This window comes from Urocampus carinirostris, chromosome 3 (assembly GCF_059441175.1).
Source record: "Urocampus carinirostris isolate Australia breed hairy pipefish chromosome 3, RoL_Ucar_1.0, whole genome shotgun sequence".
Classification (NCBI taxonomy): Eukaryota; Metazoa; Chordata; class Actinopteri; order Syngnathiformes; family Syngnathidae; genus Urocampus; species Urocampus carinirostris.
Genome location: NC_142351.1, coordinates 46664793 through 46692624, shown reverse-complemented (window position 1 = coordinate 46692624; position 27832 = coordinate 46664793). Strand labels below are relative to the sequence as shown.

The following is a 27832-nucleotide window of genomic DNA, read 5'->3' as shown; positions in this document are numbered from 1 at the left end:
CCATAATTTATATTTATTTTATATTTTAAAACAGGAAATTATTGGTGGTCACATATACAATACACCTCATCTCATCTCATTAGCTGTACCGCTTATCCTTATCAGGGTCGCGGGGGGGCTGGAGCCCATCCCAGTCATCTCCGGGCAGTGGGCAGGGGACACCCTGAACTGGTTGCCAGCCAATTGCAGGGCACACGGGGACAGACAACTCACTCGCTCAGTCACACCTAGGGACAATTTGGCCCGGCCAATTCACCTGAAATGCATGTCTTTGGAATGTGGGAGGAGACGGGAGTGCCCGGAGTAAATCCATGCAAGCATGGGGAGAACATACAAACTCCGCACAGTAAGGCCGGTAGCTGGATTTGAACCCACGCAGGAGGTTCCCACGACCTCAGAACTGTGCCCCACATGCGCTAACCACTGCGCCGCCGTGCTATAATACACATTACATAAATAATAATTATCCATCCATCCATTCATTTTCTGCACCGCTTATCCTCACTAGGGTCACAGGGGGTCCTGGAGCCCATCCCGGCCGTCTTCGCCAGTGGGCAGGGAACACCCTGAACTGGTTGCCAGCGAGTCGCAGGGCACACAAGGACATACAACACACTCGCTCATTCACACCTAGGGACAATTTGGACCGGCCAATTAACCTGATATGCATGTTTTTGGAATGTGGGAGGAAACCCACGCAGGCACGGGGAAAACATGCGAACTCCACACAGGGAGGCCGCGGTAGCTGGAATCAAACCCTGGACCTCTGAGCTGTGGGGCTTTGCGCCAACCACCCAGGTGCATGCCACCATAATAATAATTACATGAACGTAATTTGATAAAAAAATATTTAACAATGAAATGACAATCGATCTGTGTTGGCAGATTTACAACTTCGCGTAGTTGACTTGTAAATTCTCCACCAGTATGTGTCGAATGACTCAGCAAAATCATTATCTGTGTGTTATTATTATGTTATTATTTTAAGGGGTTTGTGTAAAGCAGGACAAACATGTTATTTCATTAGTAAGATTTTTAAATATTTAATTTTTATGGGAAAAATGAATTGAATGTGTTTTTCACCTTAGTTTTTATTTGTAAACAAGTGCCCTTTTGGTGGTGAGTTCCAGAAAAAAGTCACAGTATTTGGTAATTTGGTATTTCAATTTGACAAAATGATTCTTTTTTAAATATTGGACGCCTGCAAAGCAGATTGCATATGTTTTCAGTTCGTTATTTTGACTATTATTTCTCACCGTTGTTTGTTATGTTGCCTACATCATTGTAACTATTGGCTAATAATGTTGCTGTTCTTTGAATTTCACAACCTTTACGGTGGATCTGCTTTTGTAACCTGGGAGATTAATCTAAAGAAAAGGATCAGGGGAGGGCGTTTCATACAGATTTGGAATTTTGTATCTTGACACTTTTTTAGTCTTCACTTTGCAAGTTCAAAATGCATTGATGTCTCATCTCCATATTTTAAGTGCCTACTAAAATATTAACCTGTTACATCTTTTCGTTGTTGAATCCTGAAATGTGCTTTGAAAAATTTGTGTCAATTATATAGTTTTTAAATAAATAAAACACAAAAAATTGATTTCCCCCTAAACTGTAGCTTCCAGGCTATAAATTTAATCTTCGACTTTCTTCCTACTGCAGGAATGCACAAATGACATCCTGTCGGCACTGAAGATAAACCCTGACGAGGTCACCAAAGAACTCCTATCACTCAAAGACAGATCACGCAGGCAGCTGTGTGATTGGATGCACGACATATGCAGGGGCATCCTGTCAGACGTCCTTTTGGCCAATGCTGTCCCCTGCCACGAGGATCGGCTCAAAGAGGCTTCAGTTATCTGTGATTATCTGACCAGGAGTGATAGCTCTGCCACCAAATGGCACATCCTCTGCATTGACATACTTTTAGCCAAAGGTGAATCTTTTCGAATTGATCATTAATAATCTCATCACTGCAGCGGACTCTGGTTCACTTCCGTTCTCTTCCTCCTCGACCTGAGCACCGCCTTTAAAACCATTTCTTCACCCAATCCTTGTCAGTAGACGCTTCTCATTAAACTTCACCCACACCCCCCTCCAATGGTTACATTCCTACATCACAGAACACCTCAATTCATACAACTCAAGTCCTTTTTCTCCGACCCCTCTCCACTTACCAGAAGTGTGCCCCAGGGCTCTGTTCTGGGGCCCCTACTCTTCATAACGTACCTCCTTCCCCAGGCGTTCCAAACATACAGACTTGGCACGTTGGATGACTTTAATGGGCTTGTCATTCACTTATAAGTATTTAAAATATGCGACTCATTCAGTCACTTTTATGAATATTATTTTAAAAATAAATGCTCACTCTAGCAACTATAGGGTGTAAATGTGTAAATAAACTGAAGTCGTGCACTATTTAACTTTAATTTTCAGTCTATTTTTTATTTATTTCCAACCAGTATGACATTTAAGGCAAAAATTACAAACTCAAACTTAGCGTGGTGAGCTGGTTCAGGTGTAAAACTGGCTTAACACAATTCTTGAAATTAACCAGTTAACACATTCACTGCCAAAATAATAATCCGTTTTCCCCCATTGTTTGTTAAAGAATGTGTCGTACTTAGAAAAATCCCTTTTAATCCGTGATTATGATATGCCGGGTAGGCTACTGATCCGGTCCGCCTGGGAACAGAAAGTCTGCATCCAGCCCCAGAGCCAAACAGAGTTTGACGTCCCTGCCCTAGGCAATATCTTTTAGAAATGTAATATTTCTTTCCACTCCTCCTACATATTGCCACACTTCCCTGGCCCAATTATCATTCACTCTATCTCACTGTACTCTCTTTCCATCTTTTACTGTTATATGTTTTTATTTTTTTTATTTATTGTAGTCACTGTTTTATATTAGGTGCTACCTTTGGTGTTGAAAGGCACTTTAAAATAAAATGTATTTTCATTGTTATTAATAATATGTCAAGGCAATATTTTACCGGTTTGGGCTGATATTTAATGTGCTTCAGGGGAAGTGAAAGCAGCAGGTGTTCACCTGAGACAAGTTTTCGGCAAGGAGCTGAAAGATGCTGCAGCCCAGGCCAGGGCAGGTGTAATGGAGGCTTGTCAGCACAATTATTGCAGTGCAGCTCGTAGACTCTCCAAACTTGCTGAGGAAGAGCTGCCTTGTTTGAATCTCTTGCTAACTCTTATCCCACCCAGTCAGAGGAAACACTTAGCCAAGGTGCGTCCTTTTCTTTCATCAGCAAAAACCTTTCAGAATTGTCAACAGTACATACCGTATTTTCCGCACTATAGGGCGCACCGGGTTATAGGGCGCACCCCCAAAAAATAGTTTTTGGTCCTATATCTTCCATACATAAGGCGCACCGGATTATAAGGCGCTACAATGGGAACGTCGACAAAACAGTCAGATAGTTCAGTCAAACTTATTACCCCCTTAACATTCCAAAAGCCTGCAAAGAAGCAAATACGTGTCTCAGACATATACGGAAACAGTGTCTGTACGATGTCACTCAAATGCATCGTTCCAAATATCATTCGGAAGGTTAAAGTCTTAGGATTCAAGAAATGCCAACCATTCCTTTGTTTCTATTTTATTTTTCGCTCGCAACTTTACTGTGCATATGACAATAAACACTTGGAATTTAGTTTGATTTAAAAAAAGACCCATCACAGAAACATCGAGATCACTCTGAAACAAGATACTGGGAAAATATATAGCCGGAGTCGCTCACCGAAGTCGTTGCGTTCAATAATAATGTGCAACCATGGTCCTCTTATATCCGTGAGTGTAGTAAATCCAGGAGAGTAAAATATTTACAAATACAGAATAGTAAAACATGTTTTCTCTATGCCATAGACAACCAAACATGCTAGTCACAATCATCTTTTTCGGCCAATTGCAGGCTTTATTTTGCCCCTTTAGCCTATGCAAGCCTGTAAATGATAAAAAGGATCCGCCTCCTTTACCTCCAAATAACTTTAGCCAATAGTGATCGATTCAAATGATGATTGACACATGAAACGCTGGCATATGTATCCCAGCATACACCGCGGACGACTTCGCCTTCGGGGGAAAATCTAGTCGGCGGCTGCTTGCCTTAGTTGCAAGACTTTGCGACTTAATATTGATCCATATATAAGGCGCACAGTATTATAAGGCGCATGGTCAGTTTTTGAAAAAAATAAAGGCTTTTAGGTGCGCCTTATTGTGCGGAAAATACGGTACTTGTTTTTACGTGCAAAATCTTCAGAAATAGATTCAAGAATGATGAAGACTTGTTTTTTTTAAATCAGGAATTAAAGGGATGTTTTTTGGCAGTGAAATTCAATTTCTGCTTTATCATAATGATATTTATAGATCACCTTTGGAACCCTTTTCCAGAACTTTTTTAATTTTTTCTAGATGTTTGTCTAAGCTTTAGGCTCTTTTTTACACTGTAACACATAAGCTTCCCCTTGTCCATTTTAGTTGTTTTGGAATTAAAATATAAAAATGAAAGAAAGAGAATATAGTTGTAATATTTTTTTCTAGGAAGCATTTATAACCATTACCACATTTGTTGAGATAATTCACTGTAATGTAAATATACAAATAACCAAATGGTTTAGGGATGTTTGATACCCCTCTTTTTTTTAGAGCTATACCCAACCAATACCAGTGTCTGATACTCATGTTAATCTGTTAATAAATAACGGGGTAGACTGCTGGAAGTGTAAATTTCCCTACGGGGATGAATTAAGTATCTATCTATCTATCTACTGGTAAAAAAAGTTATCTCCCCTTAATAAAAACTTGGTGTGCATACATGCCAAACTTTTGACATTAATAAGTGGTAGATTCTATCATGCACTTTATTTTTACACACAAAACACAATCCATCTCCAGAATATATATTAAAAAAAAAAACGTGCTTGTTTAAAACTGTAAGCATCAAACCTTTATGAAAACGGTAATCTAATGCAACCGTTAGAGTGGTTTATAGTCTCACTTCAAGATAAGGTAGCTGTAGACTAAAATGCACGTCTATAGTCAAAAATGTTTTTGTTGTTCTTGAAGTTTAAAAAATGGTCGATTTTTAAACAAAATCGGTAGGGGTTTTTAAAGGGAGAAAAGTTGTAGTCTAACGCAAAAAACGGCAATGCTGGTGAGTACGGATTTCGATCTCTTACTAGTCACCCTCCGCCAATTGCTCCCCTTGTAAAATATTGCAAAGCCTCCTTGTTAAGCGATAATAAACCTTACAAACACAATGCAGCACCTACTCCCAGCAAGACAGACTATGTAGTATAGCGTGACAATATTAGCAATCTACACTAATGTTGTTGTCTGTTACGAGTGACCGAGATGATTGGCATTAGAGCGGAAATGGCCAAGACGAGATTGGGCTTTTGGAAAAAAAAAATGATATGTGGCATACACCGTTTGAAAAGCTAAAAAAAATTGAATAAAATATGGGAAAACGTGTAAGTTGACAGGTATGCAACCACTCCTCCTTGCAACTGCCCCAGCCCTTCTTCCTCCGCATTTGTTGTGTGAACACATTCGTTACGATGCTCATAATAAACTCTCATTTTACTTAGTTAATATTATTTATAGATAGATAGATAGATAGATAGATAGATAGATAGATAGATAGATACTTTATTCATCCCCTAAGGGAAATTCACATTTCCAGCAGCATCCCTGAGCTGAGAACAATACAATAATAAAGCCAAAAGAAAACAATATACAAATACCCAGTGTGACGTGCAAATGCCCACTTTAGCATGTTATATAGATTAACTAAATAGTGCTACACAGAACACATAATGCAGTAAGATCCAATGTAGGTGGTGTGGTTTAATGTGGGCCTTTACTCTGCCGGGTGGAGTTAAAGAGCCTCATGGCATGAGGAAGAAAAGATCTCTTCAGTCTGTCCGTAGTACAAGACAGTGACAGCAGTCTGTCACTGAAACTGCTCTTCTGTCCGGAGATAATGCTGTGAAGCGGATGCGATGGATTGTCCATGATTGACCTCAGCTTTTTCAGTGCCTGTCTCTCAGCTGCTGTTGTTAGGCTGTCCAGCTCTTTGCCCACAACAGAGCTCGCTTTCCTAGCCAGTTTATTGAGACGAGAGGCATCCTTCTTCTTGACGCTGCCTCCCCAACACGCTGCCGCATAGAAGAGGGCGCTTGCCACTACTGTCTCATAGAATATTTTCAGGAGCTTTTTGAAGATGTTGAAGGAGGCCAGCCTTCTGAGGAAGTAAAGTCGGCTTTGCCCTTTCCTACATAGAGCTTCTGTGTTGGCAGTCCAGTCCAGTTTGTTGTCCAGCTGCACACCCAGGTATTTGTAGGTCTGGACAAATTCTACACATTCTCCCTTGATGGTTACAGGAACCGGGTGAGTTCTGGTTCTCCTGAAGTCCACCACCATCTCTCTGGTCTTGGTGGTGTTTAGGTGCAGGTGGTTTGCGTCGCTCCATCGGACAAAGTCCTGAATCAATTTCCTGTACTCCTCCTCCTGCCCGTTTCTGATACATCCCACGATCGCAGTGTCATCGGCAAACTTTTGCACATGGCAGGACTCAGAGTTGTACTTAAAGTCCGATGTATATAGAATGAATAGGAACGGAGAGAGAACGGTCCCCTGCGGAGATCCTGTGCTGCTAACCACGGTGTCCGATGTACAGCCCCCCTGTTTCACATACTGCGGTCTGCCTGTCAGGTAGTCAGTAATCCATTCTACAAGGTGTGAGCTAACTCCCATCTCTGTCAATTTCCTACTCAGTAGCAGAGGCTGTATGGTATTGAAGGCACTAGAGAAGTCCAAAAATGTAATCCTCACAGCCCCCTTCGCCCTATCCAGGTGAGAGAGGGATCGGTGTAACATGTATAATATAGCATCCTCCACTCCCACCTTCTCCTGGTAAGCAAATTGCAGTGGGTCGATGGCGTGACGGACCTGTAGCCTCAGGTGGTGCAGCAGCAGCCGCTCCATGGTCTTCATCACATGTGATGTCAGGGCGACTGGCCTGAAGTCGTTGAGTTCCTCTGGTCTTGATTTCTTTGGGACTGGGATGATGCAGGATGTTTTCCACAGCTGAGGGACCCTCCCCTGTTCAAGGCTCAGGTTGAAGATGCGCTGTAGAGGGTCTCCCAGCTCAGACGCACAGGCTTTCAGCAGTCGGGGGGATATTCCATCCGGACCAGCTGCCTTGCTGGTTCGTAGCCTTCTCAGCTCCCCACACACCTGGGCTGAAGTTATTTTTAGTGGGGGGATGTCTTCCATGCTAGTGTCCAGAGGGGGAGGGGGAAGGACAGCTGCACAACTCAGGGGTGAGGATGAGGCGGAGTGGTCAAACCTGTTGAAAAAGTTGTTCAACTGGTTGACTCGCACCACATCTATATCCACAGCCACTCCCTGCTTGGTGCTGCAGCCAGTAATTGTTTTCATCCCTTCCCACACCTCCTTCATGTTGTTGTTCAGCAGCTTTTTCTCCAACTTCCTCCTGTACTGCTCCTTCCCTTTCCGGAGCTGGACTTTGAGCTCCTTCTGTACTCGTTTTAGCTCCTGATGATCACCATTTTTAAAGGCCCTCTTCTTTTGGTTCAGAAGGCACTTGATGTCTCTCGTGATCCAGGGCTTGTTGTTGGCATAGCAGCGTACAGTCTTTATAGGAACAACATTGTCCATGCAGAACTTAATGTAGTCAGTATTACTGTATTTTAATTGTATAATCACTATTTGAATGTGTTTAGGGGATCAGGAAGATGTGCTTTATAGCCATTAGGGTTTGCGTGGATGCTTTTGGAAGGATGGGAGTGAACCAATTCGTTTTTGATTATCATATGGGGAAAATTTGCTGGTTACCTGGGCAATTTGAGCTACGTTCCTGGAATTTAAATTGTAGGAAGAGGTACCACTGTAATTGTAAAAAAACAAAGGTTTCTACTTTGTAGCTTTTCCCCACCGCTGGTCTTTCTGGGAACACAACCCGCGAAAAACGAGGGACTACCATATTTCATTACTTTAAACTGTTTGTCTTAGTTCACGCTTGGCTGCTTTGTTATAGTATATCTCATTCCAATGGCAGGCAGCATCAAAGGAAGCCAGCAGCCTGTCTTCAGATGGACACTGCGATCAGGCCCTTCCTCTTTTGACGGTGGCGGTACAAGCAGCAGACAAAGAGAAACTGCAATATCTCCGCCAGCGTGCATCCTGCCTCGCACGACTGGGGTCACATGAGCGGACCGTTTCCGACCTGGATGGAGTCATTCAGAAGCACGGCTGTTCTGATGCCAGTCCATCTGAAAATCCTCAACTCTGGGCGGAGGATTTATGCCTCCGTGGCCAAAGCCTCCTTCTGTGTTCCAGAGAAGGACCAGCTCTGGATGACTACAGGAAGGCTCTTGAGCTCCACAGGGAGCGCAGCATCCAGTGCTTTGACCAGGGACTGGGAAGGGTCCGTGTTGCAGAGTGCTTTCTGAGGGGTGCGCTGCAGCAATACGGCGAGAAGCATCTGAGTAAAGCTTGGACCTTGATCGAGTGCGGTCTTGTTTTGGACACTGACAATACGGAACTGCGTCGACTAAAGGCAAAGGTTAAACGTGAAATGGTCGGTTCTTGTAATGTCAACTAATGCAGTGTTTGGCAACCTTTTCTGTACTACAGACCGATTCATTGTCTGACAATATTTTCACGACTTGGCTGGAGGGCGGCTTGGAAAATGTTTTTTCACAGTTCTAATAGTAACATACTGGTCGGTGTCTTGACATTTAACGCAAAATGTCACGTCTATCGATGTACCAAGTAATTAAAAATAGAAACTCACCAAATGAATCAAGCCCGCAAAAAGCTTGTCGGTGTTGTATGTGATCTCAGGAACATGTTCCTGACTTGAGGATCTGTGTATACTCCAACTCGATTGACAAAAGTTTTTCCATAGCAGCAAGAGTGTTTACGACCGTTCTAGCATCACGTAGTTGAACATTCTCCACGCTGATTGGGTATAAGTGTAAAAGTTTGGTTTGATTCAGCCTTCACTGTATCTTCCGTGGGCGGGAATACTCATTTCCAACCTGAGAGTTTCACCGCCCGGCAGGTAGCTGCACCCGCCCGTGCGAATCACACTCAAAGCCCTGGTTAGAGTTCAGTCTGAAATGTTACAATGTCAGTAAAACAACAACAGGTTAAAAATAATAAAACTTCTTTCTGTGCTGCCCGGTGGTTGCCAACCACTGAACTAGGGAGTCCACACGGTTGGTCACTTAGCACAGTGACTTTTAGAACTCACCCTCAAAAAATTGTGTATTATCCTGTAAATTAAAGTGCCATACTAAAACGTTCACGATAATCTGATGCTCTGCGTCTGCCCATGATTTGTGGCTGTCACGTTCTTTTCTTGTGTGACCGTGGAATTATATTAATCACTCGGAAGCTTGCAGTCTACCTGAAGTGAAATGTTCAAGCATGGGTCAGGGGACGCAGGTGAGGCACATCACCAAAATATGAAATTAACGATATATTAAATGGTTACGTTTATTTATTGTTAAAGTTATTTGTCATCTAACTACTTTTTTTTTAACATCCGATTATGAATATTAGTACATAACATATTACTGTGCTAAGTGTCTGCATATACAGAGTGAGGCACAAAATTCTCTTTCCTCGTGTCAGGGAGTGATAGTGAGACCAAGCATTCTGATTTGGCGCACACCTCAGCCCCAAGGAATAGAATTTGTGATAACATTAGCAGGCTCACAGCAAATCAAGCCATCCAGTATTTGTTTTTCTCATTGCATGGACTTTTTTTCATAATGGAGTATTACCCATGTATTGATGCTTTTATTCAACGGGGGCAGCGCTTGGACTTCATTTACAAGTTGTGGTAAAACAATAAAACATGTTTAAAGCTACAGTTTATATATTGCTTCCTTGCACTCACTGAATACGATATAAGTTAATTTAATTATAAATCTTACTGCCCACGTCACGTGAACGTCACAACACGTCACTGGATAAGGCCATGGTTTTATTGCATTGTCATCTTATTTTTGAGAATGACTTATTGATTGGATTTACCTGGCACTTGTTTTGTCATATGGACCAATTCATACTCTGAAATAAAAAAAGGTTTTTGTTCTATTCGCAATTTTGCTCATGGCAGGTATTATTTTCCTGTCGTATGTTGAAGTGTCCTTGGGCAAGAAAATGAATCCCTAATGCCCCCAATAAGCAAGTAAGCGCCTTGCATGGCTATTGGTGTGAGACTGTGTGTGTGAATGGGTAAGTGTGAAGAACATTGTAAAGTGCTTTGGGAGGTCTTCATTGACTTGAAAAGGCGCTATATAAATGCAGACCATTTACCATTTAACATGTTTTACTGTCACCAAAAGAGGAAAAAATTTAGCTCAATTTACAAAAAAAAGTGCCAAACACTGTTCAAAAGATTAAAGTCACCCAGACAATTTTGTGTTTTACCTGAAAAGTCACACGTTTTCATTTTTCAAATAAGTTGCAAAATAAAAAGAAATTTTATTTGAGACATTGATAAGATTAGAATAATTTTTATTTGAAAAAAGACATACAGTATACTCACCAAACTCAAAGAATAGAAATTTCTACGCAACCCCAAACTTCTGAACAGTAACGTAAAAAAAAGTTGTCCAAAACATTGTAAAAGTTTTGAAAATAAAGCTAAAATGAGCTTAATGATCTGCCTCTAGCACCAATAATTAAGCTAATTTTGCATATGATTTTTTTTTACTTAACTAGATACATCCATCCATCCATCCATCTATTATCCTCAGTAGGGTCGCGGGGGTGCTGGAGCCCATCCCAGCTATCTTCAGGCAGTGGGCAGGGGACACCCTAAACTGGTTGCCAACCAATCGCAGGGCACACAGAGACAGACAACTCGCTCGTTCACACCTAGGGACAATTTGAACCGGCCAATTAACCTGACATGCATGTTTTTTGGAATGTGGGAGGAAACCGGAGTGCCCAGAGGAAGCCCACCCAAGCACGGGGAGAACATGCAAACTCCACACAGGAAGGTTTGATCTCATGACCTCAGAACTGTGCAGCACACGCGCTAACCACTGCTCCGCCGTGCTGCCCTGAACTAGAAACACTAACTCAATTTCAAAAGATCAAAAGAAAATGGACCTGTGTTTATGTAAACTCACCCACAAACAGGGACACTGTGTAACATTTGACGATTAGACAAATTGTTTAGTGCAACCCAAAACAAGTGCCACAAATAACAAGGAGGAATATAAATTACTGAGACTCAAAGTGACCAAATGGCACCAATTTTCTTCTTTCTTTCGCGATGTTTTTGCGGATACCTCTAGGTGAGCCTCATGTTAAGTAAAATAAATGCAAATGAAAAAAAAATAGACTTGAACGCTTTTTGAAGGGAAGGTGTGTAATATTTAGTGCCTCCTAGCGGTAAAAAATACTTTCATTCAGTAAAATAAACATTGATTTGAACACTCGGCAAAAATACATGAACTATCATACTAATGTTATTTTTTAATTAAAAATCCTAGGTGGAGAAATGTGTTGTTGTTTTTTTTTTACATAAGTGGAATCCCTTCTTAAGCCGCTGCTATGTTTGTCTGCTGTGTTGTTTGTTTTCTGCAGTACAGTACTGGTTTTTGTCCGAATCAGAGAACAGTGCCATTTAGTGGTCAAATAGAACACACTAAGACTTTACACATGCACGTTCATGTAACAGCTCATGTATTTTTTTTTCATAGTTCAAATCAATATTGCTTTTATTTTAATGAAGTTTTCTTTACTACTTTGAGGCGCTAAATAATACATCGTTTCCCTTTAAAGATAGCTTGATTTGAGCGTGTTTATACATTTTAATTTCACGACACAAAAACTAAACAAATTAATTCAGTCACACAAGAAGGATGCCCCTTAATTTTATTTAATTCAAACAATCACATCTATATTAAAAAGTGCCCACTGTGCAGGATTTACGCTCTAGAATTAGAGGAGGCACGATTCTATTAAAGCTACATTGGCAACAGGCAAGCATTTATTAATGAAAAATCAAAGACCAGTTGTAAAAATATAATATATGAAGAAGGCTTAGCACAAATCATCTTCTCGATTCATCAGAACACAAAATGTGTTTGTTAAGTTTATTCTAAATCGTGCTTATGCTTCTGGTAAATGTCCCTGTCCTCTATGCAGACACGGTGATGTATTGGGGCTCCATGTTGCCAAAGTAAGACTTTTCCCATTCACTCATGAGGTCAAAATGCAGCGGGCGGTCACAGAAGGTGCAGGAAACAGCTGCTTGGTTGCTGAGTTCAAGCCCCACCTCTTGCCACACGTCCACCAATTTCTCTGTGAATGTGACAACATAGAGAGACAGTTTGTTATATTTTTTTTATGCGGCTTCTGCTTATAAATCTTTTTTTTGTGTTTGTTTTGCACATACATAGATCCCTTGTTTTTCACGGTTAATAGGGACCGGAGCCAAGCACAAAAAGTGAATATACGTGAAATAGTGTCGCACCTTTTTTTATGGGGGGCTTCTTTAGAGTGGATTTACCAAGAGACAGAGCGAGAGAGAGAGAGAGAGAGAGAGAGAGAGAGAGAGAGAGAGAGAGAGGGAGAGAGAGAGAGAGAGAGCGAGAGAGAGAGCGAGAGAGATAGAGAGAGAGAGAGGGGGAGAGAGAGGGAGAGAGAGAGAGATCTCTCTCTTTGTGGTTTAGGCGGGACGACGAGAGGAAAGGAGCGGGACACTAACTTGACATACAGGAGAACGCAGAGCAGGTGACGCGATGATATGAATTGGGTAATCGGCTTGAGAGATCCCAAGTCAAGAGGTGCTGGCCAATTGGTCAAGTTAAGTCATGTTTATTTGTAAAGCCCTTAATCACAAAAGTCTCAACAGACTATTATTACACAATCGCCTGACATCAGGGCAAGGAAAAACTCAGAAACATCAGCATGAGGAAATTACGATACGTTGAAAAGGGGCCTCACCAAGGATGACCAGGCTGCAATCGGTGTTGCAAGGGCATCAACAGAGCACCGACATGTTAAACATGTTGTCCGAAATGCTCTTACTGGTGTGGGAAGCATCAGAGGTTTTTTTTTTCTTTTTTTTTCGCTTTTTGTTTGTTTGCCAATCCGCTAATCATCCAAGGAGCTGTATCTAAGGACAGCTGCCGACAGGGAAGAGGAGATCACCAAGGCAGGAAGAGTGAGGACCAGACTCCAAAACCGTGCGGTACGCGGCCAGTGGCGGAATGTTTTTTGGAAAAGTAAGAATAGGATATCCGTTTTGTTAATTGTGAAGAGAAGTCAGGACTGGACTGAACCCTGTCCTTTCAGAGAGTGCTCAAAAGCAGACCTGATTTGATTTTTTACTGTTTGCTCTTTCTGTCACCTATCACAAGAAGTCTACCTCCGACCGGAGAAGAACTTTTGTTTTTTTTGGACCTCATCCGCCATTTCCCCAAAGCGTTTTGAAGCAGTCAATAAACCTTTTGTTCAAATATGGAAAGCTGTCTCTTGGTTGTTTGATTCCAAGTGTAAAACCTGCGTTTGATTCCCCGGGTTCCCACATCGTGTACAAATGGCTCTAGAAATGCATGGACCCATGTGGATCTTTAACTCTCCCAAGTGGCTCCCTGGCGCTTTTTCAACAAACCACGGCCCCAACAAACGCCAGGCCTTTCTGCTTGTATCACAAAAGACTATTTCTTGGGGGTGCACCTTATAATGCGGTGCACCTTTATAGTTCGGGAAATACGGTACTTTTCTTATTTCAAAATAAGACTCGTGTATGCAGTATCTAATGGAATAAATATAACTATAGATATGTTATGCCTTTGGTGTGAATCCCTTACCCACAAAGTACTCCATCATGGCGGGTTGGTGATGAGGAGACGGAGCCAGTCGCAGCAGTTCCTCTCCGCGAGGCACCGTCGGGTAGTTAATGGCCTGCACATAGATGTTGTGTCTTTCCAGCAGGATGTCACACACCTTGCTGTTTAGCTCGGCATTGCCCACCTGCAGTGACAAAACGGTCAAGATCCTACAAAAGTCAATTCCATTGAAGTTGGGAAAAAGTTTAAAATGTCAGTAAAATTAGAATAGAATGACTTGCAAACCTTTTCTAACCCATATTTAAATGAATACACCACAAAGACAAGATTATCCATGTTCAAACTCATAAACTTTATTTCCATAAGCAAATAATGATAAACTTAGAATTTTATAATTGCAACAAGTGCCAAAGTAGTTGGGAAAGGGGCTTCTTCACCATTGTGTTACATCACCTTTCCTTTTAATAACACTCAATAAACGTTTAGGAAGTGAGGAGACTAGTTGTTGAATCGTTGATAGTGGAATCCTTTCCCATTCTTGCTTTATGTACAGCTTCAGCTGTTCAACAGTCCGGGGTCTCCTTTGTCTTATTCTGCGCTTTATAATGCGCCACACATTTTCAATGGGAGACAGGTCAGGACTGCAGGCAGGCCAGTCAAGCACCCGCACCCTCTTACTACGAAGCCACGCTGTCGTGAGACGTGCAGTGTGTGGCTTGGCATTATCCTGCTGGAAGAAGCAAGGGCGCCCATGGTAAAGATTCTGTTTGGATGGCAACATACTTTGTTCCAAAACCTGAATGTACTTTTCTGCATTAATGGTGCCTTCACAGATGTGCAGGTTACCCATTCCTTGGCCACTCATGCACCCCCATACCATCACAGATGCTGGCTTTTGCACTTTGCGTGCATAACAGTCTGGGTGGTTCTGTTCTTCTTTGGACCGGAGGACACGACGTCCACAATTTCCAAACACAATTTGGAAAACTGACTCATCAGACCACAGAACACTTTTCCACTTTGTATCAGTCCATTTTAGATGGGCTCGGGCCCAGAGAACCCTGCGGCGTTTCTGGATGTTGTTGATGAATGGCTTACGCTTTGCAACATAAAGTTTTAACCCACACTTACGGATATAGCGTCGAACTGTATTGACTGACAGTGGTTTTCCAAAGTGTTCCTGAGCCCATGTGGTGATGTCCTTTACACATTGATGTCGGTTCTTAATGCAGTACCGCTTGAGGGCTCGGAGGTCACGGGCATTCAATAATGGTTTACGGCCATGCCGTTTACGCACAGTGATTTCTCCAGATTCCCTGAACCTTTTCACAATATTATGGACTGTAGATGATGATATCCCTAAATTCCTTGCAATTGTACTTTGAGGAATGTTGTTTTTAAACTGTTCAACAATTTGCTCACGCAGTTGTTCACAAAGAGGTGAACCTCGCCCCATCCTTGCATGTGAATGACTTAGCTTGTTCGGGTCTCCCTTTTTTATACCCAGTAACAACTCTCACCTGTTGCTAATTCATCTGTTCACCTGCAAATAGTTGGTTGATTTCCATTCATCCACTTTCTGAGTAGTTATTGACACCTGTCCCAACTATTTTGGCACGTGTTGCTGTCATCAAATTACAGAGTTGATGATTTTCTCCCAAAACAATAAAGTTTATGAGTGAAGACAATAAATATGTTGTCTTTGCTGTGCATTCATTTAAATATGGGTTGAAAAGAATTTGCAATTTACTTGGATCAATTTTTATTTGCAATTAACACACTTTCCCAACTTCATTGGAATTGAGTTTTGTATAAAAAAAACACCCTCTGTATTTTGAAACCGGTTACATGTACGCAGTGTTGAGAGTAACGCGTTACAAAGAAATACATTCCTGGAACGTAATTACTTTTCTAGGTAACGAGTACTGTATTGCGTTGACAAATTTGGACTCAAACTTTGTTAGAAAATTGTGTGTTATGGTGTTACTTATTAAAAACCGTTCACAAACTCCGACTTCGTTTATTCGCTAACTGTTCTGGCTTTCGCTCAGGATGTATTGTCTAACCCTGGGTCTGCCAGCAACACACAGCTAATCATGTTGGAGATGCAAAGTTGACATAGTTCAATGGCCCTACAAAGTACAACTCCATACAGTTACAGTGGCACAGTCTAAAGCAAAGAGTTCAAAGATTTCTCCCTACTGATATTCTCCCTTCCGTATATACTTACATCTATTTAAAACTATAAAATAAAATAATGAAATCAGGGGTCAGTTCATATGCGCATATTGTCACCAGTAGCAAACGATAGGCAGCGCATGGGGGAGGGGGCTGGCTTATATAGGATCAACATAATTAACGGGGCAAATGTAAGTACAGAATTTACAGTAGAAGAGTGCTGAATTTTGATCTTTGTATTTGTAAAATTATTTTTGCAAAACACCATGCCTGGATAAAAAAAAGAAAATCCCTGGTCAGCACTCAGTATGGAGGAGGATATCTTCGAGTGGTTAAAAGCCCATGGACTAAATGGTTTATGGGGTGTCTCGGATAAGTGTATATTTTCAAGCTCTCAAGATTACACAAGGCTAAAAACATGGGAGTCACTGCACAGGTTAGCGGAGAGGTGGCAGTAGGTCAGGAGGTAGCGCTCGTCTTGGGATCAAGGGATCCCAGTTCGAATCCCGGCTCGTCCGTGTTACATGTCGAAGTGTCCTTGGGTAAGACACTGAACCCCTAATACCCTCAATAAGCAGGTTAGCGCCTTACATGGCTGCAAGGCCGCTATTGGGAAATGTGGAGCACATTGTAAAGCGCTTTGGGAAGTCATTGACTTGAAAAGCGCTATATAAATGCATATCATTTCATTTCATATTTCTTTTATTATGTGGCTAGTCTTAAGCAATTACAGGTCGACTTCAATGTAATTTGTAAGTAATTACTTTTAAAGCAACATGCTTCTTTGGAGTGTCAGCAATCCGGGGGTAACGGAATTACTTCTTGAAATAAGTAATTATTAATGGTAGCTAATTACTTATTTTCGTTACGCGCCCAACACTGCATGTTCTACTGTTTTCATTTTTTGGATTATTTTAATAAATCTCCATACCCGTATTGGGATAATATGACTGGGGCAGTGGACAACAGGGAGGCCTTTATCCATGAGCAATTGCCTCATGTGTTTGACGTTCCTCTGGTGGGCCCTGCGCAGGGACTGCCCCTCCGGACCTTGAAGGACCCGAACGGATTCCAGGGCCCCGGCCAGAACCATGGGAGGCAGAGCAGTGGTGAAAATGAAGCCGGCCGCGTAGGATCGCACTGTGTCCACCAGGGCGGCGCTGCTAGCGATGTAGCCTCCCACACAGCCGTAGGCTTTGCCTGGAGATCAGGAGACACCTTATCATTCATTTCATAGAGTAACTGTTGGACATTGTAATTAGAGAATTATATTACTATTTCTTTATTGCAACTTTTTTTTATGGGTTTGAAATATCCACTCTTATTTATGTCTGGTGTTTCCCAGCTTATTTTGTAGTGTTATGTTTGAAATGAACACTTCATGTTTTAATGTACTGTATGAAATTTGAAACTTTTCTACTCACTCAAAAAGTCTTCTAGCTTGTGTCATCATTGCAGCCTGTTTCTAGCACCTTATTTTTAAACATGCAAGTACGTGCATTTCTTAGCTGGGCTCGATTAGCCTTTCATTTTTTTTCATCTTTTTTTAATTTGGGTTGTCATCTGGCCTGAAAGTAAAAGATTATTTTTCTTACTTTCACAATTTTTAGGCTATAATAACAAGAAACTGTGATGACAAGCATAAAGTTTCCGTCCCCCTGACTATTCTCCTTCCTAATGTGTGCCAAACAGCTTTGCTAAAAGTAAGACAAAAGCAGATACTTCAACTTTTTAAGGAAACCTCAAACGACACACTCCACCTTTAAAGGGACAATGAGGAATATTTGACTGTATTATGTCATGCAAGCAAAAACAAATGAGAGGATAACGAATTATGGAGACACAAAGTGACCAAATGGCACTATTTTTGGGGGGGTCCAATGTTTTGCAAAGAAAGACAAAAAGAAAGAAAGGAAGAAAAAAAAGAGAAAAAGACAAATACTTTTGTTGCATTTTTGTTATTATAAAAAACCCTCATCATTGTTTGAAATTTAACGAGAATGTTTTAAGAATTAACTTGTTGACCAGTCTATATGTTTCTCAAAGGCAGAACAGTTATCACATGCAGTATCATTTAATTGTAACAATTTCCAATCTTTTCCACAGTGTTTTTCAGGATATAAGGCACACCTGATTATTCGGTGCACTGGCCAAAGTGGGTTTTTTGGTACGCCTCATAGTGAGAAAAATATTTATCGTTTTTTTTTTTTAATCAATACACCGCAGCGAGAGTCACAGTTGGAGGGTGTTGCCGTGACAACTCTTTGACAACTCTTTCCAAATAGGCCATCTTCTCCTCTCCATGCTCTATGTTGTGAGTTATCATTGCAAAGTTGGCATGATGTCAGTGTCAGTTAGTGGGCGTGAGCATGACCTTAGCAAAAAGTCAAGAGTGTTTCATGAAAATGTCTTCAAATAGTGAAGAAAACAGAAAGGAGTCTGCTCACCCAGAGTCCCAGAGACTATATCAATCTTGTGCATGACATTGTCCCTCTCCCCCACTCCGGCTCCTTGGGCCCCATACAGGCCCACGGCGTGGACTTCATCGACGAATGTCAGAGCTCCGTAACGATGAGATACATCGCAAAGCTCCTCTAAGGGACATATGCCACCTGAAATCAGAAATCAAGTTTTGTCTTCAAAACATGAAATTGGATACTTCAAAGGAGCTGTACGGAATTTGGAACTTTGTTACTCTCTGCCGCCATCTCCCAGCTTGTGTCATCATTGCGGCAGCAGTCAGCTCATTCAAGATGCGCGTGCAAGTACGTGCATTTCTAGATGTGCTTGAATAGAGTCTTTGTTTTTTATATTTCTGGGGGTTTAGGTTGGTGTTTGTACTTTACGTGAGTCAGGTCTTTTCTTACTTACACAATATTCATGCAACACTAACAAATCCAAACAAAAAAAGGCAGCGAGGATGAGCGTTAAGTGTTGCGTCCCAAACAACTCTGTTAAATGTACGATAAAAGCAGAAAAGTGGGGTGGAAACTATAGCATAAGAGTTCTTTAAACTCAAATGAGGATTGTTAACAAATACTTAATAATTAAAGTACTCCACCTTTAAGGTCAAATTTTAAATAATAGAACATAATGGAAGCAGTTATAGTAATATGACAAATAGCTCATTGTTTCCTATAATTTGGAAAATCGAAATTTGTTCTAGTAATGGAAAGTGCCTTCATTTAATTTTTTTTTTTTTTTAAGATTTAGGGGATCCAGGGACGCCTCAGACGACACACCCCATGTTTAAGAAAGACATGACTTGCACTTTTTGTACATTTCAGAATTATTACGTTTGCATTTACAATTATTGATTTCCAATTATGACATTAAAACAATGCTTGTGTAAGACTTGATTATTATTCATTTTATAATAACAACAAATATTTAATCTTACAAGTTCGAATACATATAACTTGAAATGCAAATGTGTTTTAATCAAGTACGGTACTTCATTTTTGGAGGGTTATTTATAAATATTTTAATATTCAAATTAAATTTAAACAAAAATGTTATAGCATTTTACCTGAAATTCAATTATTTCCAGAAATTAGTATAAATTCTCAGCCTTATTCGTTCAGTGTGGTGTCTATCAGCAATTTTAGAACAGAACATTTTGCAAGTCTCACCATCCATTGAATGCACCGTCTCAAACGCGACTATTTTGGGCGTCTTTGGGTCGGAACGCTGGAGAAGCTCTTCCAAGTGTCGTACGTCGTTGTGCCGAAATATGAAGCGCTTGCATCCGCTGTTCCTGATGCCCTGAATCATTGAGGCGTGGTTGCCGGCATCAGAGTAAATCTCGCACCCTGCGAACGGGTTAGCAAAAACACGCTGTCACTTAAAAATGTTCGAGGCAATTTTTACAATATCTCGCAGATGAGGCTTTTATTTTTAGGCTTTTAAATGTTTATTCTGCTGACTTCTGATAAAGAATGTGATTCTGTTTTTAATATTGAACACATGCGAAGGAAAATGCGTGGGCCGCCAGGTTTGTTCATTATTTTAACATGATACACTAGATCACTATTAGTACTACTATTGACCAATAATGGTTCTGTTCTTTGATTCCACAACCTTTAGGGCAGATCAAATTTTTTTAACTTAGAAGATTGAATAAAAAGGAAGTTCTCAAGGCAAGTCAAATATAACAATTTGGAATCTTTTCATCTTCTGGGTTTTTTTTGCAGTGATCTCCGGTTTTCCTTAACAGTTCAATATTCATTGATGTCTTCCCTCCGTATTTTGAGTGTCTTCTAAATTATAAGTTCTAAGGTCTTGGGAACCTTCTGTGTGGGTTCAAATCCAGCGACCAGACTTACTGTGCGGAATTTGTATGTTCTCCCCGTGCTTGCGTGGGTTTCCGGGCACTCCGGTTTCCTCCCACATTCCAAAGACATAAATTTCAGGTGGATTGGCCGGTCCAAATTGTCTCTTTGTGAATGAGCGAGCGAGTTGTCTGTCCCTGTGTGCCCTGCAATTGGCTGGCAACCAGTTCAGGGTGTCCCCTGCCCACTGCCCGATGATTGCTGGGATGGGCTCCAGCACCCCCGCGACCCTACTGAGGATAAGCAGTGCAGCTAATGAGATGAGATATATATATATTTATATATATACATGATTTTATCTCGCATATATATATATATATATATATATATATATATATATATATATATATATATATATATATATATATATATATATATATATATATATATATATATATATATATATACATCTCATCAGCTGCACCGCTTATCCTCAGTAGTGTCACGGGGGTGCTGGAGCCCATCCCAGCCAGGCTATATAAATACAGACCATTTACCATTTCATCCATCCATTATCTGCACCGCTTACCCTCAGTAGGGTTGCGGGGGTGCAGCGATCGGGGCAGTGGGCAGGGGACGCCCTTGAACTGGTTGCCAGTCATTAGCAGGACACGCAGAGACAGACAACTCACTCGCTCATTCACACCTAGCGACAATTTGGACCGGCCAATTCACCTGAAATGCATATTTTTGGAATGTGGGAGGAAACAGGAGTGCCCGGAGGAAACCCACGCAAGCACGGGGAGAACATACAAACTCCGCACAGGATGTCTGGAACTGGATTTGAACCCACGCAGGAGGTTCCCATGACATGAACTGTGCCGCACATGTGCTAACCACTGCGCCGCCGTGCTCCCCATATATATATATAATATAATATTATTTTTTTTATATATGTTTTTATATATATATATATATATATATATATATATATATATATATATATATATATATATATATATATATATATATATATTTACTTTTTTTCTTATAAAAAAGGATATTCATATTTCCTTTAACCACTTATTGGAAATATTGTTGCTGCCAAGTATTATTGCACAAATTTTAATTGCACTTTTATTACAATGCACTAAAAACTTGGGCCAATATTCTAGCAGTACCTCTGCCAACTTATCCTGACATTCTATTTATCTTTTATTTTCTTTTAAGTCTTTATTAGGTTAATTATCCTGCAATGCTATCTCTAATGTTGTTGTAAACAATGTTAACTTCGTTGTTATCAATGACAATAAAGACTATTTAATCCGATTCAATTAAGTGCATGTCAGGGTTATTATACCTGGCAGCATTTTGGCCAATGTAAAGAGGGTGGAGTCATTGGCCACAAAGCAGGAAGAGAAGACCAGTGCGGCGTCTTTTTGATGGAGCTGGGCCAACTCTTTCTCCAAGATCGCATGGTAGTTACTGGTACCTGAGATGTTTCTGGTTCCCCCTGCTCCTGCACCATGATTGAACAAGGCCTCGCTAATGAAAAACATAGGATAAGACGTAAATTATGGTCCATGTCCAGGATATAATAGACTGTAATACTGCACTTTAAGTTTATCCCTGGAGGCTGAAATGAACAGGGTACATTGAGCTCCAAATGACAGTTTTTGTTGTGTGATCTTAATTTTACCTGATGGCGCTGAGGATGCGGGGGTGCCGACTCATCCCCAAGTAGTCGTTGCTGCACCACACAGACACTTGGGAACCTCCGCTGTCAGACACGGAGTAATCTTCCGCAAAAGGAAATGAGCCGGCGCTCCGGTTTACGGTCTTAAAGACTCTGTAAGTGTGGTCCTTCTTCTTCTCCGCAATCTTCTCGGAGAAAAAGCGGTCGTAGTCGTAGCTGGGCCCAACTGCAGACAGGAAGTGTATGAGAGTGGCATAGACAAAGTTTTTTTCAACAACTTTGCTTGAATCTGGGTTGTTTGAAGGGTTAGTGAGTATTAATTCTAGTCATCTGTAATGGGTCGATACCCGATCAGCTTTCGGAATATCAGTACCCTTGATTGCTAAAATACAGGTAATAAACAGCTGGTCAGCAAGGTTTTCATCAAAATTATTTTCAATACAAACTAGGTATTTTATAAGAAAACAGGAAAGTACTTGAAAATTCCAATTTTAAGGAAATTTGCTGTATGAAGGTCTTGCTTTTTAGTATTTATGATACTACTGTTTTTCAGACAGAAAACAATAGTCATCTTACTAGTCGGCAATATCAAAATTAGATACTGACACTACTTGTGCATTAGATTATTCCCCTACACAGAAAAGATAGTATAGGTATATCCTAACTCTGTATTTTTGCTTAGTTGCTGCACACAAATTCCTTTCCTGCGTTAAGCCCTATTTTGTGTCCCATTCCCTTTTTGAGTGAACATTGTACACTTTATTTGAATATCCCCAAAGGAAGTTCCTGTTAGTTGTTAATGTTGCATTATTTGTGACCTTCCTAAAAAGAATAGAATAGAATAGAATAGAATAGAATAGAATAGAACAGAATAGAATAGAATAGAATGGAATAGAATACAATACAATACAATGTAATAAAATACAATACAATACAATACAATTTTATAGAATAGATAAGACAAAAAAATATTTTCTATTAGTTTGTATGTTAGTAGATGTCACAAAATACATTAAAAAAAGGAAACATTGGATAAAATCAATGACCAAATCATTGATTTAACTTGTTGTTCTAGGTACTAAAAGGACTACTTGTTGGCAGAATATTGTTATCGACACAAGAACAAATACTAAAAGAATGCTGGTGTTCTTGACTTTGGTACTCCTAGTGTTACAGGAAACTTACCTTGAAAGTACAAATATAACTTTGTATCAAAGAGTACAGAAAAATTCTGTACTTGTATTGTTATATTTGTTATATTAAAAAAGGATATTTAACTTTAATAAACATAGATTGTAATGTGTTAAACGGGTCTCAGTGGACAGTTACAGTAAAAGCAAAAATTCATAATTGGGTAAAAATGGCTGTTACATACTCATGTTGCCTTTGAGATGAGTGACGGTGATGTCTTGACGTGATTTGGGGAAAAAGGAATCTTTTAATTCCTCCAGCAGAGAAATCATCACACCTATAAAAACGTGTCAACATCATTTATCATTATTATTATTTTTTGTTATATTTGCATTGCCGTAAATTCCGGACTAAAAAGTGCAGCTGATTAAAAGCCTCATGCCCACAATTAAGGAAGAAACTCCACTTTAAATTGTACAAGCTACACCGTATTTTAAGCTGCAGGCTTAAACAGCCATTAAAGTGAACTAACTCATGAGCATTTCTTACATTTAAACGAAGTCAGCGGAAAAGGGTTTAGTACAGAAAAGTAAAACACATTGTGCCATATTAAGACACTAGTCTGCAGACTGTGTCTGCAGATGTAAATTTTAATCGACTAGCGCAGCAGTCAATATTAAGTAAATGTGCATTAACTTATACACGTGAGTGCGACAAAAACATTCTTAAAACAAAACTCAATCTACTGCACCAACTAAAATTTAGAAACCCGTACAATCAAAACAGCCCATACACATGCCGAGCCATGCGACTCAGTTTTAAGATCTACCATCCCTTGCGCACCGGACAAAGTGATAGGGTGTTGACTAAGTATTGCGACTACTACATAGAAAAACTTACAAAAATGTTTGAAATCTTTCTAACAAGTGGGTGACGGCTAATTGAATATCTTAGAGTGGCAGCACGGGACTAATCACGGGTATATTATTCTAATCAAGACAAAAACTGTGACTTCATATGATATTAAGCTGTCATCAAGTCACATTTATTTGTTATATGTCTAACTGCACAGGCCACACTATCTCTTGATCCAAAAACGGCATGCGAGCCAGGAAAAAATAAAAAAACCTTAGCATGAGGAAAATAAAACTTGAGAAGGAGCCACACCTTCCAGGAGGACCAGGCTGCAAAAGATGTTGCATTGGGTGACAATACACAAAACATCAATGAAAAAACACAGGTAATATGTAAAATTATTTAAGAAATCCATGATAGCAACAAGGCAGCTTCCAATTGAAAGTCAGCAACTGTCAGCCCACTGTCAGTGTTGGCATGTATAATTATTTTTTAATGTAGTAGTATCCATACTTGGTTTTCTCTTTGTCATGTGTGCAAGGGATGGGAAAGATTACGTTCAGTCGCATGGCTAAGCGTTTTCTGAGAATGTTTTTTTTGCACTCCAACCTATATGTAATGCCAATTTATTTAATATTAAATAGTTGATTAAATTTAGGTAAATATTTATTAGCTTTGTAAGATTTATTTTCTGCTTCTTACCATCTTTGACATCCTCTTGCATTTTAGGGCAGGCCTGGACCATCCCGATGCGAGAGTTGACGAAAGGGCAAGCCTTGGAGGTCGCCTGCTCCGCTACCTGGGGAGCAGTTTGAGCGAATGTCCTCTTCTGTTGCATTGTGGGAAGCTTGTGACCCCCTGAACCGGCCGGGGAAGAGCCCTGTTTGTCCTCCAGTGCAACCAAACTGCAGACGCTGATCTGACGTGCGATGATTGGGCATTGTTTGGCCAAGGATAGCCATGGGCTCGATTTTCTCAGAGCTGGTTTGGTGGCAGACTTCAGGAAAGGGCAGTGAAGGAGGGCAGCCATGTTTAATCCGCTTTTCTTGCTCTGTGTCAAGGTAGAAGTAATTTTTGAAAATGTATAGCTTTCTTAAATACCGTAAATCCTGGACTACAAGCCGCTACTTTTTTTCCCATTTTAATCATTTTTAACAAGGCGATTAATGTTGGCTGGGACTTCAGACCCTTCTTGTGGATCTCAGTGCGCCACTTACCTGGCGGTTTGCCTTGGCCAACACCCTGAAAATGGTTTAGAGCTGGTCTGGATCAGGGGAATTGGACGGTCTAATTAAAACAAAGCATGACGAGGACCTGCGAGCATGACGCGATCTGATTTCTGCTCGATGCTCTGAATGTCGAAGTGAATAAATTCAATGAAACATGGGGAAACAGCGGAAGTAACTATGACTCTCTTCGGTAACCAAATGCCTCGTCATCTAATTAGTGACCGGCCTGAATGGATAAATGAGATTCCCACTGTCCCTATGGAGAGAGATAGCGATTTTGGCAAATTCTGCGGGGAAATGTCTAGTACACAAAAGTAGACGCTGTGTTGTAATTAGGACATTTGTTGCATAAACAAGAGTGGACCAATACATTCTTAGAAAAACCTTAATGTACTGAGCTGACTAAAATTCAGAAGCCCAATTTGATTTTTTATGTCGTAGTAGCAGTACCTAGCCTGTTCTCTATGACTTTGTCATGTGGGACGGGAGATCTTAGAATCATGCGACTGATCATTCTATAAATATAGCAAATCGGGCTTCTGTCAATACAGTATATTAAGTTTTTTTTCTAGAATGTTTTTGTTGCATTCACGCATATGTGTTAATTCCAATTTGATTAATTATGACCTCTGTGCTAGTTGATTAAGATTGACAGCTGCAGAACAATCCGCAAACAAGTGTCTGAATCGCGGCACAATGTGTTACTTTTCTGTACTGGACATTTTCCATTGGTAATTTTTTCAAATGTATGAAATGAACGCGAAAGAGTTAATTTTATGGCTTTTCAAGCCTGAGGCAAAATCCAGTGTGAGTTTTGTCTTATTAGGTACGGAGATTTTAATCAGGTGTGTTTTATTGTCTGGACTTAAGGATAATAACATGTGACAATTTACTACAGGTTGCATCGATAAGAAATTCTACTTAAGAGGATTTTAAGAAGTAAAGGTGCCCCCTTCGGGGTGAGGCTTATCTTCTCACAGCAGCTGCTGAGTGTCAGACGTCATCAGTAGAGGCTCCTTTCACAAATGATTCACCAGTTTTTCATCCATAACTTTATATGCTATATTACCAATAAGCACAAAATAGGTCATTTAACCAAATTTGCTTTTGTTGGTTAAAAAATTACGGTATATTTGCCCGTCTGGGGAAGCCATGAAGGTAGCAGACACAGCTTTAAAAACTTCAATCCCACAGGAAATTAATAATTGATAGACTCTATCGTCAGCAAAGGTTTTAATGCAGCTCTTTTATTGTATGGCTGAAATGCACTGAGGTCATTTTGTCATAGCCTGCGGTGAAAAGATAGTCGTTCTTAAATATTTTGGCTTTGTCTTGTGGTCAGATGTCTATCTCAACTTTGGGCTTTCAAAGAAATGCCTTTCACCAAACAAAGAACCCATTTTTGGTGTTAATTCCATCAGACTGTCAATTGAGCTTGTTTTCAATCTATCTTGTTGTGTGACATCAAAAAAAGCTTTCATTTTGCTATGTACGTTGCTTAAAATTTACAAATAATGGCAACAATTAAGATCTTATAGATGAATGTGTTCTTATTGATTTTAAATCTATTTCAACGCACCTTGTCCATTATCCTAACATTTTTGTCACTAACCCTGTACAGTAATCCCTCGTTTATTGCGGGAGTTACCCCCCCTAAAAATAAAAACGTGAAGTACAAACCATGATTATAAAATCTTTTTACAATTATATAGTACGTATATAATACGTTAAAACTAAACAAAAAACCCTTGTTAAAGGCTCAGATAGTTATTTAACAAATAATAGTTCTGCAAACACGTTTTTTAAAATTTATTTGTATTTATTTTTAACAAATATCCAGTGTGCCAAATAATAAGTGGGGGGACTGTTCAGCCAGTCAAAATGCATCACACAATCCACGATGCAATTTCGTAAAGTAGCGAAACCGTAAAAAGTAAACTGCATTATAGCGAGGATTACTGTTATTATGAAAATAAGCTTAGTTTAGTACTTTAAGACATAAGAAACAAGATGTTCTTTGAATATGAAGGCAAAGAATGCATAAACTCCACATACATTGTTTTCCCTATAACACAGAAGATAAAATAAGGTTTTATGATTACAACAACTATAACACTGACAATAAAAAAATGTTTTTCTAAAGACTCACCTGTTGACCTGCACTGAGGACGAACTTCAAAAGAAAAAGTAGAGGGATGGTCCAAAAAGTCGGCGTCTGTATCACCACCCCCATTGCACGTTGTCACTGGGTGGGGGTGAACTGCTCGGATGATGTAATCTAAGAGTATCAACACATTACAACATGGGTCCCCAAACTTTTTCCTGTGAGGGCCACATAACCTTTCGCTTCCCTGATAAGGGCCGAGGACGATGGCAAGAGTGCCTCATTAAAAAAAATGATTGTATTCCAGAAAGCCGCAATCAAATAATCCTTCAGGATTGTTTCCAGAACAAAAGTCAGAAAATGAAAAATAACACTAGCTATGAAATAAGAACATAATCAAAAAATGCTCTGCGGGCTCTTCACAGATACAAAAAGAAGAGAAAAAGTCCATAAAACATTAACTCTCTGTTGTGCCCCCAACATGTCCAAGATCAGCTTAGGTGTA

At 40.2% G+C, this 27832-nt stretch overlaps 2 protein-coding genes across 2 annotated transcripts in view; one reads left to right on the top strand and one right to left on the bottom strand.

Moving 5' to 3' along the window:
- Positions 1-9783, top strand: part of ttc34 (tetratricopeptide repeat domain 34) — a 14383-nt gene extending 4600 nt beyond the window's left edge. Inside the window, exons 5-7 of the mRNA XM_088330018.1 lie at positions 1663-1936; positions 3024-3238; positions 8097-9783. Coding sequence (XP_088186144.1) covers positions 1663-1936; positions 3024-3238; positions 8097-8642 — 1035 coding nt within the window. The 3' untranslated portion in view covers positions 8643-9783. The remainder of the gene's footprint in view (positions 1-1662; positions 1937-3023; positions 3239-8096) is intronic.
- A 2127-nt stretch (positions 9784-11910) lies between these two features.
- alas2 (5'-aminolevulinate synthase 2) lies at positions 11911-27530 on the bottom strand. The gene is made up of 10 exons (XM_088332088.1): positions 27373-27530; positions 24697-25045; positions 23384-23476; positions 22012-22234; positions 21673-21857; positions 19674-19853; positions 18489-18653; positions 16973-17241; positions 13885-14047; positions 11911-12370 (listed from the first exon to the last, which is right to left on the bottom strand). The coding sequence occupies exons 1-10, from the start codon at positions 27454-27456 to the stop codon at positions 12207-12209; spliced, it is 1875 nt and encodes a 624-aa protein (XP_088188214.1). The 5' UTR covers positions 27457-27530; the 3' UTR covers positions 11911-12206.
- Positions 27531-27832: the final 302 nt, after the last annotated feature.

What these genes read in the sequence shown, in the direction of transcription:
- alas2 (XM_088332088.1), bottom strand. Translation starts at nt 27,456, where the DNA reads ATGGGGGTGGTGATACAGACGCCGACTTTTTGGACCATCCCTCTACTT. An exon ending in GCAAGAGGATGTCAAAGATG is followed by an intron (nt 23,477 to 24,696) that starts GTAAGAAGCAGA and finishes ACGTTTTTATAG; the next exon opens with GTGTGATGATTTCTCTGCTG. An exon ending in ATTGGCCAAAATGCTGCCAG is followed by an intron (nt 19,854 to 21,672) that starts GTATAATAACCC and finishes ACCCGTTCGCAG; the next exon opens with GGTGCGAGATTTACTCTGAT.